Source organism: Monopterus albus, unplaced genomic scaffold (assembly GCF_001952655.1).
Source record: "Monopterus albus unplaced genomic scaffold, M_albus_1.0 scaffold11.1, whole genome shotgun sequence".
In the NCBI taxonomy this organism is placed as follows: domain Eukaryota; kingdom Metazoa; phylum Chordata; class Actinopteri; order Synbranchiformes; family Synbranchidae; genus Monopterus; species Monopterus albus.
In genome coordinates, this window is record NW_018127891.1 from 2,060,896 (window position 1) to 2,075,777 (window position 14,882).

Sequence of the window (14,882 nt, forward strand, 5' to 3'; positions counted from 1 at the left end):
AAAAAAAAAATTAAGTACCTTGAACAAAAACCAATAGAAACTTGTGGATCTGACTGAAAAATTTCAGTTTTTGATGATTATTAATAAGTTTACAGTATAACATGGACATAAAAAATGTCATTATATAATGTGTGTGTGTGTGTGTGTCCCACTAAGATGCTCAACTGCTGTTCTCTGCAGCATGTCTGATGAGTAAAAGTTGACACATTCATTTTTCCCTTTTGACGTCTCAAAATAAAATATTTATGTCATACCTATTGCAAAGTAAGATGCTTAACACACAGGAGCTCCCCAAACAGCAAACAAGTATTTCGAGGCTGAAATCTCGCCGTGTTCCCTTTCAGAGCAAGTTGCACATGGAAGGCTTCCGCAGCCTGAAGGAGGGAGAGGCAGTCGAATTTACCTTCAAGAAGTCATCAAAGGGCCTGGAGTCACAGCGAGTTACAGGACCAGGTGGCATCCACTGTGTGGGCAGCGAGCGACGACCCAAAGGCAAGAAGGTCCAGAAAAGACGTTCAAAGGGAGACAGGTAAGCAGGGATGAACTGGAAGAGAACAGTAAAGACATTCAGGTGTTAATTAATTTTATCACAATCTTGATGGAATATTTTATTTGCCTTGTGATTCTGGTGCAACAGTACACCTCATTATTTTTTGTGTCCTCTACTGAGCTCATGAACACCAGAATGCATTTTGGCAACGTATCAAGCTTGAGAACTATTATGTTATGAAACTGGCTGCTAAACAGTAATTTCACACATTAAGTTATGCTGAGAGAATCTCAAACCAAATACTGTTTATAGACATTTTCTATTATAGAAATGGAAACCTATATGTTACAACTCAAATTTTCACTGTCCTGTGAAAATCATGAATCTCCAAAACATCTACTTTTCATACATTCATAAAGACAGCTCTGTGACAATGCATCTTTCACCAAAAGTACCAAATTTGAAAGTAAATGGCTTCAGTGGACTGTGTGAGTTGGGGAACTCTCTAAATTTGGTAGCTTGGCACTCCAATACCTATAATTATTGTCTCCAGTTTGGATCAGATACACAATGGTGTTTTATTTTCTCCCCTACTCTCATTATACTTCCTCTTTCTAAACTCCCAACCCCCACCTCAAGCCCTAGCAAGGGTCACACCAGCAGGCTTGACGTGTGACCTTGATCAATAACTGTTTAAATCTGCTGACCCCAAGTGAATTCACACCCACTGAGCCTCTCTCTCCCTCGCTTCCTAAACCAGTATGATTTGTAACCCCAATACCAGACTAATAACTGAAATATCAGAATCTGAATAATATAAATCTACAAATGTTCTGGGTTTGTTGATAATTACAGGACCTTTTTGCCTTTAGAATGAGGTACAAGGAATTTTGTCACTTACACCTGATAGATATGATTGGAGTAGCATTAAAAATGTCTGCTGTAGAAATAAAAAGAAATTCATTGGCAAAAGTAGCAATTTTCCTACATCCTTTCCATTTGAACTGAGATTGTACATGATCCTTGACAAATAAGATATAATTTCATGAGTCCAGGTCCTGTAAAGATTACAAAATTGATAGAAATTTAATGGTTAATCTGCAAATACATCTTTAATCCTGAAACGTTTCCTCTTAATATCCAAAGGTTTCATGCAAATGCAGCAATGTTACTGGGAAAGCCCAGTAGAGGCAAAAAGAGCAAAGGGGGCTTTGATTATTGGGTCATTCTGTGAATATCAATATAGCATGGGGTTAGAGGTGTATCAACTTCACCCCCTGTCAGTTGTGATTAGAGCCAGACAGTAGTCAGTGTGAGAACGAAGATCATTACCGCCTCAAAGAGTCCTGGGAGGCCCACTGTGGTTCAATAACTTTCCCTAGACCACACTGATCCATGAACAAGATATTGTTCCCCTCTAGCATATTTCATAATGCAACACTGGATGGTTGTTCGTTATGTTTGCCTGATTTATGTAATAATGTATAGCCAATAGTCATATCTTTAGGACAGTAGTAAACGATATCATGTTTCATTGTAGTTCTTGTGTGTGGGTTTGTGATTTTCCCACTAGAGTAAACTGCTGTTTTCCAGGCCAGGTTTCATAGCCCACCTTTGTGAATATGTGTATATATGACAGGGAGGGGGAGAAAAGCTCCCTATCCATTTAATTGATAACAGATGCAAGAGCCTGGGCAAAGGGGTGAAAGGTCACTGTTGTCATGGCAACAATGTATGAGTAAATGCAAGAGAGCTGGGGGCTGGGATGGGATTGGGGGTTAGGGAACTGAGGAGAGGGTGGGGGGGTCAGAGTTCAGAGGTCATTACTGCAGGTTTTCTAGACAAAGGGACCACTTCCCTTTCCCTCCACATGGATGCTGATGTGGGAAGCTTCTGTGATGTGACAGCATAGACCTTGACACTGCTCCAACGGCCACCACTACAAAGCTGCACTGACCCCTTCACGGCCACCTTGTCCAAAGCTCATCTCTTGCTACAACGGTGGTAGGGGGTCCGCAGTGGCACACGGTGACCATCCCACACCCACACCACATCTGTCTTCCACCCCAGCACGTGCGCCTTTTTATAGATTATATATGAATGGAGATGGTTGATGGCACCCCTGATGGCTCCTGCTGACCCCTCATAATGTTCACTTCTACATCTTAGTTTGATGCAACAGAATTCAACAGGAAGCTTTTGGCAGTGACAACCTGTAAAACAAAACAAGCTGTTAACGGTATCTCAGATAATAGGCCTATGTGCCATGCTAACCATACCAGGTATCACTACACCACTGCAAAATAGGAACACTACCACTTAAATCTTCCAATTCTGTAGTCTGCTTGAATATTACAGAAACTCCTGCTTGCCCAAAAGGCTGCTAACAAGACCCATTCCATACCTTTTATCACTTACCATTACATTATTGACCACCTACAAAACATCGTGACAGGGAGCACTTCTAACCTGGTGAGCTCTTCCACCAGTAGTGTGGCCTGACCTAGAACGCCCTTGCATTCTAGGTAAAATGTTGCCATCTAGTGGCAAAGAGGTGGAACTTAAAGCTGCCTTCACTCAAAAACGTGCTTTGGTTACAGCTGACCGTTTCAGTTTAACTGTGCAGGATACATGTGCAGAGTTTTCACTTAAGAAGTCTAGAGCCCAGGGCACATTATTTTTAAAATGAAACCTATAGTCAGAATTTTTCAATAAGTGAGAAGGAGAAGATTTAACAATTTTATCTGGGTTTTTGAATTATATTAGTAACACTTAATTTATTATTATTTGTTTATTCAAAATCATTTATTGAAAGTTTAGTGGAACCATAAAATAGGAATAAATGTCTCTGGGTTGCTCTCGCTTAGCATTTGGAATTCATTAGAAGTGTACCTGCTGATCACTTACAACTTTAACTATAATTAGTACCAAATTAGACGGGTATTTCCATGGAAATTAATCTGAAACACTCAAACTCATAAAATGAAGTGCTACATTTTTTTTGTGGAAAAAAACATTTGAGACAAATGATTATTTAAAGCAGTGTATTTTTAATTTGTTAATGTTTCACAATATTACTGGAGGTGATTTTTGTTGATTACTACTTGTATGCAAGGTTGCTTATTGTAATGAAGCCAGAGAACATTATCACCCATCTCTGCAGTTCCCCTCAGCTCTACGAGGCTATATCGTGGTTTTCAGCCCATGGTTTTGGTTTTCTGGTCTGCAGCTTTACTGCTGTGGTTCAGTCTCACTGCTCTCATTGTGCCATTTTTGTCCATAGCAGACAGCGGTCCTAAGTGAAAATGATTCAAAAACCAAATGTACACTATTTGCCCAACACAAAACAGCAGACAGGCATAGTTAGTGACTAGCTACTGGAGTGGATTGGGATTAAGTGGAAATCAAATACAGAGCTAAAAAGACAGTAAATATTGGCCTTACTTTCACCCAGTGACCATAAATAATGACCCAAAATGAATGCCAATGTCGCTCTATATCAGGTAGATGTGTAAATAGACAACAGTTTGCTAATAAGTAAGTCAACTTAAATGCTGTCATTGCATCTGACTGAATGTTCTCTGCTCTCGTAGGTGCTACAACTGCGGAGGCTTGGACCACCACGCCAAAGAATGCAAGTTACCACCACAGCCTAAGAAGTGCCATTTCTGCCAGAGCATTAACCACATGGTTGCCAACTGCCCAATCAAAGCACAACAGTCCTCACCAGGTTCTCAGGGAAAACCATCCCCCTTGAAAGGAGATGAAGAGGAGCACAGCCACTCAGCACTGCCTCCCAAGACCTCTGATTAAACGGGGAATCGGGCAACTGACACCGGGGAAGCACAAAGGCCAATCAAACTGCTTTGATGGAGGGATGGGACACAACAATCCCCTTCCACCTGTTGAAGCTGCTTTTGGAACTACCTCAGGTTAAAACATTGCTCATGAAGAATGTTGCTGAAGTTTTTTTTTGTTTGTTTTCATTTGGTGTAATACTCAGGAATACTGCGTATTATTGCACTCAGGACGCTTTCTCAGTATATGAATCACTGCTGTTTTGGGGGGGGTTTTAGATTGTAGTGAGCAATACCAAATAGTGAATTATCTTGATACATTTTTGTAGAATCTGTTTCTTTTATGTGAAACTGTGCCTCTCCTGTGGGCATTATACCTCTTTTTTGCGTGATACCAGTCAGTGTGTTTAGTACAGAGCTACACTTTTGCTGCCTTACCATTTAGTCCCCTTCCTGACTGTTACACCTCACTATCTGACAAGGCAGAGACATGACAGATTGTACCTCTGTAATAAGTGTTATTTTGCATATCGCATAGGGGAGGGTTCGTGAAAACTCTTGGGACGGGTTTCAGGTTATAGGCAATGAATTAACATCTGCCGATACTGTAATCGACCATCCAGCTTTCCTGGGGCCAAATGAATGTCAGACCAGAAATGGTTTCCAGTTTCTGGTCAATAGTTTTTTGTTTGTTTGTTTTGTTTTGTTTTTGTGTTTTTATCCAGCATCTTGCTGGCTGTCTAAAGGTGCGCAGTCTACCTCACTGGTGCATGTTTGGTCTGCTACTAAAGCTATCATCTTAACTGCTGATGCTAAACAAAACATTCTTAGAGTACGGCTTTGGAGATTGTGATTTGAATTGGGATTATATTAAATCCTTTTTGCACTACAGTAATAATTCAGCATTACCATTATTGTATTACACATCCTTGTATTTAACACTCTCTGAAAATCTTGGTTTTGCTGACCTCCAATGGTTGAACTACTCACGTTGCCGTAGTGATGTACAGGTGTACTCTAGGACCATGTGTCACTGTCAGGTGTAGTTACAGGTCCAGCAAAGCACACTTCTGACCACACCAAACATAAGTCTCCCAACCTTTCAGTCTCTCTTCTAAAGCATCCATAGAGTAGGTTGTACATATTAACAGTGGAAATATGTTGAAAAAGAGCTTAAATGAGAACTTCAAACATTACCACTCTGGTCAGTTGTTGGGTATGAATGTCAGTTTCAGAAATTTACAGAATTTATCTGGCACTGCCTTTTCAATTCCAACACTGTAAAAGTGTTGGGTAGAGTGTTTCTGAAACTTTTCAACAGTCCAACAAGCACTTGTGACAATGACCCCTGACACTTGGGTGTGGTCAGGTGTGCTCTGTCGTACTTGACTGTGTTACTATGGTTCCATGCTCCTTACCAGCTACTCAAAACTTATTAGACTGGCTGTACTTACTCTTTAAAGTATCAACCAGAGAAGGCAGCAAAACTGCTGTTCAGCCTGGTCTTAAGTTACTCTTTAACCTTTCTGAGTCAGAAGAATTATTTTTGTCAGTTTAACATTTACTGTATTGTCTTATTTTTTGGCTGCTGTGTGAAAGACTGCCACATTATAATTACCTCAGCTAGGGTTTGATGGAATCCCATATAGATGCTAAAGCCAGTATTTGTATGGCATAACTGAAGATGATACTTGACCTGGACTGAGTTGCTTAGGGGTCCAGCTACTCTACTGTTAATACTTGAATAAAATGAGGCAGAATCAGACATGATGTAGCCAGTGGGAAGGCTGATGTTTTTTTGTTTATATCAAGTATCATCCATTTCTAGGTAGTTATTTAAGACATTACCTCCCTATAACCCATACAAGGGTAATAGTCCAGGAACAACAAGACTGCACGGAGGAGTATGTAGAAGTAGCTAGCTAATCAGCATTTTACTCCCGTTTTACAGGAGAAGCTGACAGAATTTTACACCTAATTAATATATATGTAAAATTATTCTAAAGCCTTTAAAAAATCATATTTATTTTCATCAAAGAGTGCTGCAGCTTCTCCTTCTGCTCCTGTTGAATCCTCTCAAGAATGAATGTTGAAGACATCAGAAAACTGCCAAATGTCATTCAAGCCTACATATGACTTGAGAATATATTTGGATAAACACATTTTTAACATCGAGTCACTCATATTACTTTGTACATATATGCTAAAGAAATCATTGTCCTTAATAATCTAAAGCAGATTGACTACAGTGTAACAGTAATATATTGTAACACAAGAGTATCAATTTACAGGTACAGAGTATTATGAGGACTGACAAAATGAGAGACTGATTTCCTTTTCCTTGTATGATTTTTTTCTTCTATTTTTGTGCTAAATGAGTCTCAGAAGAGAGACCCATTGCTACTCTTATCTATGCCAAAACCAATGCAAAGTTACTCTGCACTAATTATGTGTAAGATGCATTAATTTCTTTTTTTTATATATATATATTCCGTTTAATCTCTTTCAAATATATGTTCAATAGTTTAATATACTACATACAGTCAGTTGCTGGGTTAAAAAAAAAACAAAAAACAAAAAAAAACATGATACTCTTACACTCATCTCAGGAATTGCCAATCTGAAAACTCAGGGAATACTTCAGATTGACTGGAAGGAGTGGAGGAGTGTTTACTCCAGACAGAGTAGGGATGGTCATCCACATAATGTGAAACAAGGGACAAGGGAGCCAAAGTAAAATGGGCTCAAGAGTGACTGCTTTTGACTATCTTGGTGCAAAGTTTCTCTTTTCACTCATAAGAATACTAAGATTGTGGTAAAAAAAAAACAATAGTTACAAATTAGTGAAACAGTTAAGGTTGAGATTTACAAGCTTTGTGACTTAACTTTCCATGCACCCTGTGTGATGATGTTCTTTATATTTACTCCTCTTTGACATAACTTGCTGTGATATGATATGAAGAAAATGTTCTATTATTGTATTTTTTTTCCTCTATAATTGTTGTAGATGGGGATGTAGTAGAATGTTGTTAAAGGGATTGGGGCTAGTAGTATATAATGCAGGGCTGTCTCATTTCAACACATAGCTGACATTTGGTGTGGTGTTTCAGACTATCAGTGCTTACGACATAAAGAATGTGACATGGGTAATGTAACACTCATTATTTCATTATTTCATTCTCTGCTTTTACAGTGTTTATGTTTTGCAAGGCTAAAGGCTACATAAGCAAACACTGTTTTGTTTCCACTCAGGATATGAAAAGACAAAGATTATTAATGTAGGAGCTTTGATTAGGCAGAATAGTTTACTTTTCTGTGCCTTTTTATGTTGACTTTTTAACTGCAGTGCCAATATATTATCTAACATTAACATATTCCCTTTCTCCATTTAAAAAAAAAGCACATGGACAAGTTTTGTTCATTGGTTTCTGAGATTAAACATTTTTTTTAAATCCCTGAAACACCAAATGACTCATCTGTCAAACTCTAATAGATGATTCTAACACCCTCTATTTTGATAAAGGTTGAATGATATTGTTTACAATATTCTGCTGTACTTAGTGATGTTTTCAAAGTATCATTTGGAAACTAAAGTCCATGACAAACATTCTGATTGCAACAGAAGACTGTCAGGTGTTAGATGGGTTACATATAACTTGAAAATCCAAAGACATGTAAGATTATGTGCTCAGGGTAACTTTTGAAGAACAAAGAATTCTGTATCACAATTTGACTTGTGTGCTTTTTCATGGTACAGTACATCTTGTTTGGGACTATCAGACATTTACAGACTTATTTTGTGGTGTTTTTTATCTTATCAGGTAAATGACTAGAGCTACTTCCAAAAATGTGCATTTATTACTGATGAATGTATCGGTATTTACTGCCATAAAACTACAACTATTTTGATCTTCTCAGTCAGTTTAATGGCTAGTCTGTTAAGTATGAGCAGCATGTAGGCTTTACAAGGTATTACTGTGATTGTTTCTAAATGTAAAGATCTGCTCCATTTCTTAATAAATATGTGGATATGCAGCTATGTTTTTCATGTATTCTTACTATTACAGATATTTTTTCTTATCTAATCGCAAGGTCTGAAATTTTATAAGCAGTCTATATTCAGATTAGTAAAAGTAGCTCCAATTAAAATATTAATCTACAAGGTGCTAGTAACTATACCTATCAGCGGCCAGATATTGCAAATTTAGTTGCTTTATTGATTAGTAAACAAAAAATTTTGATAGGCTGACTGATTCCTATTTAAAGTCCTTTGTCAAGGTGAAAGTGCCAAACAGTTTCTCAAGTGGGAAAATCTACAGGTTTAGCCTACTCTTTCAACATATCAAGATATTAATTGTAAATCAAACATCTTTTGGGTTTTATTACACTCGCAAAACAAGATTAATGAAGATGTAATTCTGAATCTGAGGCATTTTGATGGGTATGTTATATACTAAATTATTAAAATGATTTTAACAAAAATTATCATTAGCTGCATCCCTGTTGTACATCTTTCTAAAATACAATGAAAAGGATCTATAAACAGAATGTAAGCAGAAGGAAGTAGACACGTACTTGAGTAAATGTACTTGTTACATTCTACCACTGTTGACTTGTTTTGCTCTATTTGTATTCTTGTTTACAATTTACAGTTTACACTTTAACTTGTAATGAGGTACATCATCTGAGGACAGTTTGTGAGATATTAGAAATGAAATACCGGTCACAAATGTTCACAATGATCAGAAGTGAAACACCGAAGAAAACTCAGCTCCTCTTTTTTTCTGCCACTTAAAACCCACAAATCCTAATAACGTGCCATGGCTCTAGCTAATAGCACTGAAGTACCGCATTTATCCACCAGGGGGCTGTTGTCTTCTTATATTTACTATGACACAACCAGCCTTATGGTAAAATCCAATATGGCTGTACAGTGAGAGGAATGCTAGCAGAACTCCAATTTCAAGGGACAAACATTGTTGCATAGCGGTGTTGTTTGTATGTTTTGAAGTGATTTCCTGTGTAGCAATGTGGCTGCCAATCCGTATAGTTTGTTTAAGAAGCCAGACAACCTGGAGAAAAAGCTTCGCCGCTAACGTGATTCTTTTGAAACTGTCTAGGCACAGGAGTAATGCTAACGTATCTCATTTCAGTCATTCAGCTGGACTTTCTGCACAAACATGCAAAGCACTTCTATACAGAGAACACGGAGACCCCTCTCAAGTCGTTCAGTAAGAGTGACTCTTTAAACACATCAAAATATGTTTCTGTAGACATGCGAATACAACGGTTACATTTTGTTAGGTTATTTTTTAGTTAGATAGATATTCAGAGATTTGTTGTCTATGAATGTTTAGTTCAGACAGGGTGACTGGCTTAGGCTGTTAACTATTCAGCCTGCAGTGCAGACTGCAGGCACGTCAAGGTTACAGGAAAACTGCTGTTAGTGTCAACTGTAATGCTAGTCTTAATATTTGTCTTAATGTGTAAGGTTATGTCCAATTGTTTTAGATACACACCACGAAAACAACAGTCACGCACCTTGACTTTTCCTCGTGTTTTGGCTAAACGTTATAGCAGCTGCAAGGCTTGCTTATCGGGTGACGTCACGGTTCGACAGCCCAGAAAGGATTAATATTGTATAGCAATGCTTGGTTCGGGGTCTTTCTGCTTCCGGGCTGCTTTTGGCAGGCTGGGGGTTGGAAGATCTCTGGACTGGAAGTGTGAATTCTTGCCTGTGACTCTTTGAATAAACCAGCACGGTTATATTTTTTATATACTCAAGTGGTCTGAGTCGTCCCTCTGAGTTCCTGGTTTGAAAGAACCGGACGAGGCTTTATAATGGAATTGAGCCTTTAATTTAAAATGTAATGTTAGCTAGCCCTGCCTGCTCGGGTCAACTCGAGAAAACTGCTGCTCTTTAACGGAGGTGGGACAGTTAACCAGGTGTACATTTTCTAAACCAATCACCCAACCTTCAGCACGGAAGTCTTTACTCTTGTAAAACTGAAGTATGTACATAAAACCACTTTAATTAGAGCATAAATCTCACCTTTGTGTCGCCTGTCTTAGTAAAGTTTTCATTGCAGCTTTTCTTCGCTATATTGTAGTGCGCATTAGAATTATTACTGCCCTTGGAGGTCGGAGGGCAGAAAAATAACTGAATACATCATTTAATTGATTGTGAAGTTGTCAACCCTTTGGTGTCAAGTAATTAGTACACGGGTGTTGTAGTATTGCTCCATCATAGAGGTACTGTGGGGCTCCAATCAATAATTAATTAAAATTTGATTTGTTTTTTTAAATAGTAGAATATTTGCTTCACTGTATAAACGCCAGAAAAAAATTGAAAATGACCATAACTGTTCTCTGAAGCGCTGAAGTTAACATATTCTAATTTATTGTATCTTCTTCTAGTATAGAAGAATACACTAGCAAACATTCCCATTTGATAACTCATTACACAATTATAAAACTTGTTGCCAAATAATTTATCTTAATCAATGAATTTACTTTTTATTTCATTTACTTCATCCATTTATGTCTATTCAGTTTTTGTTTGTTCCCGGTAATTTCTTTGGTGAGTCATAGAATGCCTGTGTCCATCTTGATAATAGCTGGTGGACTGTGAAAACACCAGAGATGATCAGTTTTTCCGGTTGCCAGGTTGGAGGATGTACCTCTGCCCCCTGTAGGTGTAAAGGATGTCCTGGTTAAAATGCTGGCAGCCCCAATCAATCCATCTGACATCAACATGATTCAAGGTAATAAGTTAGTTACATCTCATATAGTAGCCTAATTTAATTGCAATTGGTAGTTGCAGGAACAAGATAGCAAAGGAATGGATCACAGCATTTATGTTTCATAAGATATGAAGATCAGGTGTTTCTCTTTTTATTCAGGTACTTACGCGATCCTGCCTGACCTCCCAGCTGTTGGAGGCAACGAGGGGGTAGCCCAGGTTGTGGAGGTGGGCAGCCAGGTGAAGTCTCTCAAAACAGGAAACTGGGTCATCCCAAGAGATGCTGGTTTAGGTACATTACAGCTCACATTACACAAGTGAGTCCACAGGGTCAGAGTTATGTTTCCCAACACGAATTGTGTGCTACTGTGTGAGCAGGGACATGGAGGACAGAGGCGGTTCTAGCTGAGGATGATGTCATCTCATTACCAGATGACATCCCCTTGTTGTCCGCTGCCACACTCGGGGTGAACCCCTGTACTGCCTTCAGGATGCTCTCTGACTTTGAAGATCTTAAACCAGGTAAACAGGGGCATAACATTATATTTGATTACACATACAGGGGTTTTAATGTGTTTTTATTAGTGTGTTTAAAAAGAACACTAGTAGTCCTAACATTAGTTAGATTTATAGATTTATTTCCAGCATGAACTTGCAAAGGAAGGAATTTTGCACCTACAAAAGTCCATGAGTGTTCATTTGTCATCCCAACAAACTGGTAGACACATGATGAGAACAACATGCTGAGGATGAAGTGCTGGTATAATAAAAATCTAAATGGAGATTTGAGGATGCAGAAGTCCTAATTTAGCTCTTAAAATATGCTTTGCGGTAATTGTAGCCATATTGTGACCATTTCAGTCTACATGTTATCCTTTCAGGTGATTCAGTGATCCAGAATGCAGCCAACAGTGGAGTTGGGCAGGCTGTTATACAGATTGCTGCTGCAAGGGGGATAAACACTATTAATGTCGTCCGAGACAGGTTAACTGTGTTATACTACCCATTTTATATTGTGTGTAAATAAATGACTACACTCACACTTCAGCTCTCTTTCCTGTTCCTCGCTGAATGTGCAATATCAAGTCCTTTCAGTAGAGTTAGGCCTAGTTGTTTAGCTTATAACTTCCCTGTGACTTCCCTTTCACAGGCCAGAGTTCCTACAGCTCAGTGATAGGCTGAGGTCCATCGGAGCAACCTATGTAATAAGAGAAGAGGCATTGAGGCGGCCTGAGATTAAGGAACTGTTCAAGGTCTGTGGGTTTGAAGACAGCTTTAAAAATATGATAAAGTAGTACTGCCTATCAGTGAATAAACACAACCTCACTGTATTTATGTTTTTTTAAAGACTTGTCCAAAGCCTAAACTGGCATTAAATGGAGTCGGAGGCAAAAGTGCAACGGAACTGCTCCGTCATCTACAGTGAGGATTTTGAATTAACTTTTAACATGATACCCTGCAGGTAAACGCTGGTAATAAATTGCCATGTTTTTTTTAAATTTATTCCAGGGTTGGAGGATCCATGGTGACATATGGAGGAATGGCCAAACAGCCAATTACTATCCCTGTGGTAAGAGGAAATGGCTGTTCGCTTTCTTGTGTAGAGTTAGATGAGTAGACTGATACCACTCTAATACTTGATACAGTAAATGTAAAGCTGCCACCACATTGACTGATATCAATCTTCTTAACTGTTGGCATGAAAGCAAATAATTATATTAACCTAAATGTCAAACTACTGCTATAACATTACATTTCACAGAGACATTTTTTTCTCAGTATACTTATTAAACTCTCTCCAGAGTGCTCTTATTTTCAAAGATGTGAAAATTCGGGGATTTTGGGTCACACGGTGGAAAAGAGATCAGTCACACGGTGAGTTGGCATGAAGTTTCTTGTTTCATAATATAATTAAGATAAACATCCCAAAATTTTAAATTCTACTATCTTATCTTACCCTTAGATGGGAGGGCATTTAGATCTATGCTGGATAAGCTATGCTCCCTCATCCAGCAGGGAAAGCTGACAGCTCCTCCCTGCACTAATGTGGCATTCCAAGACTACCACAAAGCTCTGGACACAGCCGTGCAGCCTTTCACATCAGCTAAACAGGTCCTGATCATGTGACCTAACTGGTCTCACAACTAAACACTACATTGTCATAACCATGGTGTATGATCTGAAGTGTATTTGCCACATTATTGCTGATCTGTCTCTTAAGTGTACATTTAATAAATATCTTCACAGCAGGCTCAAAGGTGTCTGGTATCTGTCATGTTCTGCAGTGGTACTTTGAATTACCCTAGGTTTACTGGCAGTCATACGAACGCAGTAAATCTTTGGTGTTATGAGATAACAGAAATCATCACCGAAGACTGATAGTTTTATGTGTTATGTGTAGTAGCAGATCACATTGCATTCAGAATTAGTTGGTCTGCAACCAAGTTATTTAAGTTATTTTTACAGTAATTTTGCTCTAATTCTATCCATGCGCTGTTGTAACTGTCCTTCTGAATCCATTTGACGCAAGACAACGGTTACATGATATTACAAAAGGATATAGAGTGTTTAACGAGGTTGTAGTGTGTGAAGTGTGGGTATTTCCAACTTATGCAGTCTATGAAATGCAAGAAAGGCTAAAGGAGGGGAAGTAAATAAAAAAAATAATACAATTACCAATAATAATGATGATAACAGTACTACTAATAAAATCAGCTTGTTACATTTCAAGAGGTTGGTGGGAATGTGCGTGGCCTCAGCCCCAGGTATTTGATTCAAGTTGAAATGTGTTAAAAATGGGTTCCATGTGTCATAAAAAGCAGATAAACTATTCTTGTGAGTGGATGCCGTTTTCTCTAATGTGATGTATTCTGCCAGAAGTTTGGTCCAGTGGTTTATGTGGAGTGATTTTTTTGATTTCCAATTTTGAAAGATTGTTTCTTGGCAATAGCTAGAGAAATGAGGAGTGGGTTTTTATATTTAATTGGTAGGTGGTCGATTTCTGATATTACCGAGGAAGCAAAGTGATGGAGAAGGAGGGATTCTACAGCCCAAGATGGTGGAGAGTTTCTCTGTCACTGCTATCCAGAGGGAATGAACTGGTTGGCAGGTCCAAGTAGCATGAAAGTAACTGTCGGTGCAACCTAGAGTGCATTGTGAGCAGATGTCTATGTCGGTAAAACCCATTTTAAACATTTTACTTTGTGTAATATGGGTCCTATAAATTAAATGCTCTTGTATAAGTTGTAAGTTTACATTGATGGTCATAGAAAAGATGTTATTGCAAATTTCTGTCCAGAAGTCAGAGTTGAGGGGGAGAGTTAAATCATTTTCCCATTTGAGTTTTAGTATTGTTATTGTTGAGTCTGTATTTGATATGAGTTTATATAGCTTGGATATTATTTTCTTGGAGGATGTAATTTTCATAATTTCTTCAATTAATTGGGAAGGCTGTAATGGGTTATTGGTTACACTAATCTTTGATTTAATTATGGATTTTTAGCTGATTGTACTGGAGGAACTGTTCTCTCTGAACTCTGTACATCTGGATCAGTGTATTAAATGATATGAACTGGTCAAATAGGTGATGTAAGTGAGTGAGTTGCCATGCTGGGAAATAGATAGGGTTATTATGCAGTTGGAAATCAGGGTTGTGTTAAATTGGAATGTATCTACATGGTGCAAGTGATGATTTAGTGATTTTGGTTACTTTCCACCAGGCTGTCAGAGTTGAGAGGATTGTGATGTTCTTACAGTGATTCATTTTCTTAGTAGAGTTTGGTAGAAAAGGGAGGTCTGCAACCAAGTTATTTAAGTTATTTTTACAGTAATTTTGCTCTAATTCTATCCATGC

The 14,882-nt window shown here is 38.3% G+C and overlaps 2 protein-coding genes across 4 annotated transcripts in view; both read left to right on the forward strand.

The window, feature by feature from the left end:
* The window catches only part of lin28aa (lin-28 homolog Aa), a 12,083-nt gene extending 6,905 nt beyond the window's left edge, over positions 1–5,178 (forward strand). For both annotated transcript variants that reach the window (XM_020590162.1, XM_020590161.1), the window contains exons 3-4: positions 345–529; positions 4,084–5,178. In XM_020590162.1, coding sequence (XP_020445818.1) covers positions 345–529; positions 4,084–4,303 — 405 coding nt within the window. In that variant the 3' untranslated portion in view covers positions 4,304–5,178. The remainder of the gene's footprint in view (positions 1–344; positions 530–4,083) is intronic.
* Positions 5,179–9,193: 4,015 nt separating this feature from the next.
* Positions 9,194–13,486, forward strand: mecr (mitochondrial trans-2-enoyl-CoA reductase). Of its 2 annotated transcripts, none has more exons than XM_020590166.1 (10): positions 9,194–9,518; positions 10,954–11,051; positions 11,190–11,321; positions 11,408–11,551; positions 11,911–12,013; positions 12,180–12,282; positions 12,378–12,451; positions 12,539–12,599; positions 12,832–12,904; positions 12,993–13,483. In XM_020590166.1, the coding sequence occupies exons 1-10, from the start codon at positions 9,316–9,318 to the stop codon at positions 13,154–13,156; spliced, it is 1,155 nt and encodes a 384-aa protein (XP_020445822.1). In that variant the 5' UTR covers positions 9,194–9,315; the 3' UTR covers positions 13,157–13,483. The 2 variants fall into 2 exon arrangements, with proteins under 2 accessions (XP_020445822.1, XP_020445823.1); XM_020590167.1 differs by lacking the exon at positions 9,194–9,518 and adding an exon at positions 10,113–10,216 and having other exon boundaries at positions 12,993–13,486.
* Positions 13,487–14,882: the final 1,396 nt, after the last annotated feature.